At 26.1% G+C, this 7,974-nt stretch overlaps 1 protein-coding gene across 2 annotated transcripts; it reads right to left on the bottom strand.

Moving 5' to 3' along the window:
• Positions 1-278: 278 nt before the first annotated feature.
• On the bottom strand, positions 279-5,775 carry LOC112210091 (odorant receptor 49b). 2 transcript variants are annotated; one of them, XM_067048347.1, is made up of 7 exons: positions 5,725-5,775; positions 4,200-4,530; positions 3,558-3,978; positions 1,770-1,872; positions 1,592-1,699; positions 605-754; positions 279-528 (listed from the first exon to the last, which is right to left on the bottom strand). In XM_067048347.1, the coding sequence occupies exons 2-7, from the start codon at positions 4,516-4,518 to the stop codon at positions 457-459; spliced, it is 1,173 nt and encodes a 390-aa protein (XP_066904448.1). In that variant the 5' UTR covers positions 4,519-4,530; positions 5,725-5,775; the 3' UTR covers positions 279-456. The 2 variants fall into 2 exon arrangements, with proteins under 2 accessions (XP_066904448.1, XP_024214129.2); XM_024358361.2 differs by having other exon boundaries at positions 4,188-4,530.
• Positions 5,776-7,974: the final 2,199 nt, after the last annotated feature.

The following is a 7,974-nucleotide window of genomic DNA, read 5'->3' on the forward strand; positions in this document are numbered from 1 at the left end:
TTTGAGTTTTTCTTGACCGCACCCGGACCATATTCCTTTTATATTAATATTTGTTTATGTTGTGAATATAAATAAGGGGGAAGGATTAATTGAGGAGCCAGGTAGATTTGAAAAACACATTTTTATTGAATGATTTTTTTTTTTTAATCTGAATACTAATCTTTCAATTAAAAATAAATAGATAACGTAAAAAAACTAATATTTTTTATTTTTAACAGAAAAAAATGATCAATTAGTTTATCTGCAGAAAATCAGGTTACTTACAAGATTTTCTCCAGATAAACTAATTGATCATTTTTTTGATTTTTTTTTTCAACAAAATCAGGTTACTTACAAGATTTTTCTAATTTCTATAATACATTTATTTTTTCATTAAACTATAATAAAATTTTCCTCAATTCTTCTTTAACTAGTAGAGAAAGTTTATGAGGATAGCATGAGATATTTATGCATCTTTCATTCATTTTTTGTTGAACTTACTTGAACAGCTATTAAAAAATTGTAAAATGAAAATGTGGTCTTTAAAACCTAAAAAAAAAAATGAATCCAAATTAAAAAAAACCAAAAAAAAAACCATTTATATCTTTATTAATGAAAATCTTACATTAATAAAGGTACTCAGATTTATTTGCATTATTCCTCCAAACATGACTGGATGCATTGCTCTTGTCATTGTGATTAACATAATCTTTTTATCAGAAGATTTTGCACTTATCCAATTAGTCATATACACTGCATTTGATACTTTGGTGCACTATAATATACAAATTTTAATACAAGAAATACATGAACTTTCAGATAAATATTTATAAATAAGTTCAAATTAATTATAAATGTATTTAAATATAATAGTATTTGTATTATTTGTATGATTTGTCATATTTTGTGGTAAGAAAAAATAATTATGTAATAATAATGTATTTAATCATTTTAGTCTTTTATTTATTTTTTTTTCAAAAATTTCAAGATTTAAACATTGAAGTACTAGATAAACCTATCTTACTTAGGCTTTTCTTTATTGAGTAATACATTTGAATTTTTAATATTTTTATGACCATAAAAATAAGAAGTTAAAGCTTGGAACATGTTCATGTATATTTGATCTACTATTTAGTAAAACTTGCTTCTCTGGTTTCTCATTGACCAATCAGAGTTAGTAGTCAACTAAAAAAAAAACACCAGAATTGAAATAATTTATCTATGATCTAAAACAATTGAAACCCTAAAAATTGCTTAAGGTCAGTTAGCCAACACAAGGTATTGTGATTTCTTGATGAATTGTCTATGACTGCTTATACGCTAAATCCAAAAGAATTTGTATTCACTTCTACAAACTCAAACACTAACTCAAAAAGGTGTACCAGTTTAGGAAAATGAGGAGTGCTTATAGAGAATCATGACATGGTATTGAAGTATTTTTAAAAATGTTCTGTTTTAATTTAAGGAATCCTAAAATATTTAATTAAGTAAGATCCAAAAAAACATTTTGTGATTGATTTCAATACTTCCTCTATCTTTGATACTTAAGGTAATATTTTCATATATATATATATATATATTTTATATATATATTTATATTTATGGATCTCACCTGTAATGTAATTTCATTGCTGAACCAACAGTAATAATACAGACAAGTACATAATGTAAAAGATACTTCTCCTAAATTCATCAGAGCATTTGAATTTATATTTTTTCCCTAAAATATCAAGTTTATTTTATCAATAATTTAATATAAATTGCATCAGCTAATTTAATTTTAGTCAAACCAGGTATGTCAAAATGAAGATTCCTGTACAAAGCATGATAACGGTGTTTATAGACTGCCATATTATTACTTTAGATGTAGCATCCCTGAAGTCATTACAAACACTTAAAAAAGAAAAAAAAGAGAGGTTACATATATTATAATTTACATATATTATTTTTATGTCCACTAATACACTCATCTGTATATAAAGAAAATGGTTTGAATGTTGATCCACAACAAACTTTTCAATTACTAGACTGATTACATGCTGTTTTTTCAAAATGTTCCATATCATCATGGGAAAGTTAAAAGCTACTGAAATCCTCGACTTCTCCAGTAAAAAAAAAAAAATTATGAACAAAATTAAAAATTGTTGGTGCGTATCTCTTAAAGTATTCACTTTTTTTCAAGATTATTATATACCAATCAATTTGATTGTTTTTTTCTGAAGAATAAGAAAAAAATATTACTGATTCCACTAAATGATTTTCACCAAAAAATATAAAAAACCTAAACAGACTTCAAGTTAAGTCGGCCAACAAATTAATTCAGGCAATAATCTAATGTATAATAATATTTTACAGGATGCCAAACTCAAAATCTTACCTTCTGTATGAAGGAGATGGCTGGGGTGTGGTCAAGAAGGAATGAAAAATAGCTATCAACTATTTATTTTCCAACATTTTGCACCACTTTACAGGGTTTCATCAGGGCTAAAAAAGATACAAAACAACTAAAAATATGTTGATAATGTAAAAGAATAAGGTGACAATAATAAATCATCTTATTCTCTTACATTGTCAATATATTTTTAGTTGTTATATATATTTTTTAGCCCTGATGGTGCCCTGCAAAGTATACCGATGGGGCGAAACATAGGCAAACAAATTGTTGATAACTATAGACTTTGTTCATTCTTGAACGCACCCCTGGCCATCTACTTCAAATTCAGTTATGGTCAATCATTTGTATATATAATTGAATCTTACCTTAATTTTCCTAAAAAACAATAATTTGAAAATAATTTTATTAGCCTACTTTATAGGAAGATCCTTTTGGTTTTTAACTCTGGTTTTCAAACAATAATTAATTAATGTCTCATAAATAATTAATTAATTAAATATTTTACAATAAATAGACGAGCTTATATTTTCAATTTTAAGTAACAAATGTAAATATAGCTACTTTCCTGGAGACTAAAACAGATCATTTTGTTTTACTTTTAACTTCCTCATTGTGAATAATGTATGTATCTCTTAACCTTTTTTACTTCTCTGAGCCATAAACTTGTGTTTGTTAGACTTTATTTTATAAAATTGTTTCTGGAAAATTAAAAAAAACAAAACAAGAATATGTAATTTTTTGCGCTCATTACTTAAACATTGTCGCGATACTGTGTTATGAATTATGAGAAAATTAGATTCTGAAACTTAAAACCTATCAACAATTTTTTTTTAAAAGTTATAATTTTTAGTTGCCTTCAAACCAAAATTCAACTTTGAATAAGAGGTAGAAATAACTACTCTTAGATTTATTATGTTTTATTTTTGACCTAATTAGATTTTGAATAAGTTCCTGTGGAGTTTATTCGTATTACATCAGAATACCACTTAATTCTCAAAGTGATTCCAATGGATGATCAATTAGATTTAAATCATATAATTATTCATTAAATTTTCTAACAACAAATCGTAGTAGGATTGAGCTATGTTCCTCATATCATAAGAGGGTAAACATAATAACCTTAAGGTGGGCTTATTGTAACCAGTATAAAATAATTGTAAAGACCATTATAAAAGGAAAATACCTTAGAATAGCTGAGTGATATTTGACACATGAAACAAGGTCTTTGGATGATTTTTCATTCTCATTTAATACAAGTCGATTCAGTTTGTGTTTTAAAATTTCAAAATGACAGAGAATAACATCTGATGTACAAAAATATAAATTGTCATAAATGTAAAAGCTATGACCAAGTAATATGACTCCAGGTACTTGAAAAAGGTATGAAAGGAAGAATTGTGTCCATGTATCGAGGAACACTGGCCAACTCTCGATGATTCTTGTCTTTTCTTTGTGTAAAATGGCAGCGATAATAGGCCTAAGAGCCCAGTGTAGTACAACTGAATCAAATACTAATAATGTTGATAAAAAGATGATCCAAGTCTTTTTGAAAGCTTTTCTTGTCATAGTGTTTAAAATGGGATCATTAACTTCTGATATCAATCCTGAAATGATAAATAAATAAATATTGATATTTGCTACGTATATAAAAAAATAAACTATTGTACTATAGCCCAAACAGAAAGATTTATTCATTTTATTTTTAATATTAACCTTATAAGCAAACATTGTTAATAATATTGAATACAGCCATAATTTCTATTAATTTATTGTAAATCTTTACAATTTATGACAGACATTCTAAATTTCTTACCAGAAAGCCTACCCATGATTGATTTAAGAATTTTTCGGTGTATAACAAGATCAAAAAATTTGAAGATTCCAACCATGCCAGGTCCAGATGCAAATATGGTAAAGAGATTTTGCATGATGTCTCCTTCAGCAAACTTAATATATACCTGGATCATCATTGAAGTAATTAAGCATGCAAAGTACACTATTGAGAGAGATCTAAATCTGGTCAGCCACTTCCTTCCAAATTCTGTCTTAGCCTCTTCCCCCCACCACCCGAAAATGTTTAACCAAAATATATGTGGCCATGTCCAAACATCTGCTAAATTTTTCCTGTTCCAGTATAATTCCATCTCATCAAAATCCTATAATATGAAGTTATAACATTTCATTAAAATCTTATATAAATTATTTAGAAATTATATATTTTTTTTAATTTACCAATTAATGAAGACAGAACCATAATACAGTTTTATTGTGATTAGGACAGAACTATAATACAAATATTTATATTTAATTATTTTCCAGGTATAAATTACACCTTGATTACTTTTCCCAATCGTAGACTATCAATGCACCTGTATACTCATTCTCATTTTATAGGAGACTTATAGTATAGGTGAGTTCAGTTTTACTATGTTATATCTTTGTATATTTAAAACTTATTAGATTATTCCTATTGAAGGCACTAGGACTATCACTTTTTTTTAGTATTCAAATCTCCTAAATATTTAATAACATACATATAACCTGCAATCAATGGTTCAAATCCTTAAATAAAAGGTGATATCACTACTATGACAAGAAATTCTTTTTTGAATGTGAGAAATTAATTAATTACTTTAGTAAAAAACTAGATAATTCACTAAGTAACAAGTTAATTTTAAAAGAGATCCAAGGAAAACTGCAAATATTGAGGAAAAACAACTAAAATCCACATTTATATTTGTCAGTCTTATTTTTCTATTTCTAAAAATATTGTTCTTGTTTATATCTTGTTAAATCAATCTAGAACCAAATAGTGATGCTGAATTTCACTTTAAAAAAACAAAACAATAAATTCGTAAGGGACACATTTCCATAAAATCTGTTGAAAAGAAACTATACTAATTATTTTTTAAATACTGTTTATTTTAACCAACATAAAGAGAAAAATCACAAAAGAAAAAATGCATTTGATTTTTTTTTTCACTGTTTACCGAAAAAGTGTGAGGTGAATTCAGAAAATATTATTTATTTAGTTTGTAATTTAACAAATTATTCGTGAAAAACGAACTACCCATTGGATTTTTTAGAGAAAGTAAAATATATTGTTTTTGCATTCTCCTAAATTGTACTTAAAATAAAATGCTTAAATACTATACGTTTTATACATATTAAAAATAATATTACTTATATAATACTAATTATATATCTTTTTCTTGTAATAAACAGTTCCTCTTTAAAATAAATAATAATATTTGAAAACCTAAAATTATTGTAAAATAACAGTTTGTTTTAAAACTATTTTAAAAAAAATACTGAACTTTATCACATGATGAACTGTGATGTTAACTTACCGGGACAAATTAGTGAAATGCTTACTTTTCAATTCACTCTGTGTTTAAATATCTGGCTTCAACTCATGAAGAACAGTTAGCAAAACAAACAATTTATCTCATATAGGTTTAGTTGTTCACATATTAACAAGTCCTTGGGGGTAATTTGAACTTTGAGCCCAATTAGCATTTTTGAGTGACTTGAAAACAATCAACTTGATCATACTTTCAGGGTGTTTTCCAAGAAGTTTATTGAATTCAAACAAAACTCATGATAATCATACCAAGTATTGGTCAATTATGCCTTCAAACATATTATTTACTGACCATTCTTGATTATGTATTGTGTTTTCAGTTAATGATTACTGGGTATATAATCTTTAAAAAAAAGAAAAAAATATTTTAGAATCCATTTAAAGTCACTATTATTAACAATTCATTTTTGATCATATACTTTAAGAATTTCTGTACCTTCTTCATATAAATAGATGACCTAAATAAGTATTATCCATTAAGTTTTTGGAAAAACTATTTTATTTCTTTTAGAGGAAAAATATTTCCAGGTGTCTAAAATGTGGTTTTTAATCAGCTAGTAAAGGGATGTTGAATAAATTTAAACCATATTCAACGGATTTTGAAATATTAAAATTCTAAATAAGTCAATGGTCCAACAACCTTTTAACCATGATTTAAAACATTTTTTGTCTTTCGGTCAGGATTTAAATAGTGATGAATAGTGGAAGGGAGTTAAGGACATATAATTAAGAATGTTTCACTGTTTTAATTATTATTGGAAAATTAGTAGCTAGAGGTATTGTAGATTCCCTCCTCCTCTGAGATCATTTTTTGTTTTTAATTTACTTAAGAACATTAAAGTCCTTTTTATATTGTAAAATAATGAATGAAGCGGAACTTCATATTTTCGAGATTTAACATAGATATATTTAAAAATTGCAGTGGAACCCAGCCATAATAACAATTTAAAGGTCTAGGGAACCAAGAGGTTCAATGATCAGTGATGTTTACATTTATCCCTCCCTCTTATGAATACTTTCAAAAACTAAATCTATAAAATCATTCTTAACACTCCCATTTACTTCTTGGTCTACCATTGGAGGTTTGCTTATCAGTTCAGAGCTTGTAAATCTTTCAGTTATTTGTTAATTAACAAGCCTAACAACTTTACAAATCCATTTAACAATCACCGATATCATTTACCATTAGCACAATCACAGGGTAATAATATAGTAAAATTCTAAATTCCCTTTTAACAACACTCATTGGAAAATGAAACTAATATAAATTTAACTAGTAGATGTTGATGAATTGGATATTGGCCCAGGATTGAATTAAGCTTAAACGTTATGAATGTTATAAATAGTCCTTTTTAAGAATCCTTTTTTTTCTATTTATTTATTGCAATTTACAACTGTATTTACATAAAAACAAATTAAGTAAAGTTGATGTAATATAAAAATGTAGTGATACTGGCGTGCAGAGAAACTACCTTGGTAGCACTCTCATTAAAGAATCCTTAAGAAGTTAGTGTCCGCCAGTGTATTGAAAAACTAAGATTCTAAAACTTTTGTTTTGAACTGATTGAAACTATTTGAAATTATTTAATTGTAAATTTCAAATTTTCACTTAACAGTTCAAAAGGGTATGTCAGTAAGGTTTTTTTTTTTTTATTTTCCTAGAAGAAAAAGGAAGAAAGTACTTTTTTATTCCTTCATAATTTATTTTAATATCCGAACAATGTTTCAGGCTGTTCGCTCAATATCCAGTTCATTTTTCTTAAAAATACATTATTTATATCAAGAATTTGAATATGAAAGGTTGTTTTTAATCTAGGTTGAAATATATCGGTCATATAATTTTAAGAAAAATGAACTGGATAATGGGCAAACTTCCCATAACATTGTTTAGATGTTAAAATAAATTGAAGAAGTAATAAAAAGGAAATTTCTTTCAGAACAAAATAATAATAGGAAATAATTTAAGGAACTGAAGGCAAATTGATCATTCTTTTTCTTACCCTCCAAAACGATTTTATTAACATACAAAATACAATATTTATAAAATATACACACAAGAAATTCAAGTGTATGCAGATTTATTTCATTACGATAGTTATTTTGCCCCAGGAATTGATTATTTATAATGTACGTTGATGATATTGTAATTGTGATTGATGATATTTATTTTAAATGTTCCATATTATTTTATTAAACATTTTTTATGGTTATAATAGTTGGTTTTATCGATTTCAAG

Source organism: Halyomorpha halys, unplaced genomic scaffold (assembly GCF_000696795.3).
Source record: "Halyomorpha halys isolate HHAL.00 unplaced genomic scaffold, Hhal_1.1 Scaffold723.1, whole genome shotgun sequence".
NCBI lineage: Eukaryota > Metazoa > Arthropoda > Insecta > Hemiptera > Pentatomidae > Halyomorpha > Halyomorpha halys.

Coding starts and splice junctions, on each gene's coding strand:
- LOC112210091 (XM_024358361.2), bottom strand. CDS start 4,518: ATGGAATTATACTGGAACAGGAAAAATTTAGCAGATGTTTGGACATGG. Junction 1,700..1,769: donor TCTTCATTTTGACATACCTG/GTTTGACTAAAA, acceptor TTGATATTTTAG/GGAAAAAATATAAATTCAAA. Junction 755..1,591: donor GCAATGAAATTACATTACAG/GTGAGATCCATA, acceptor TGTATATTATAG/TGCACCAAAGTATCAAATGC.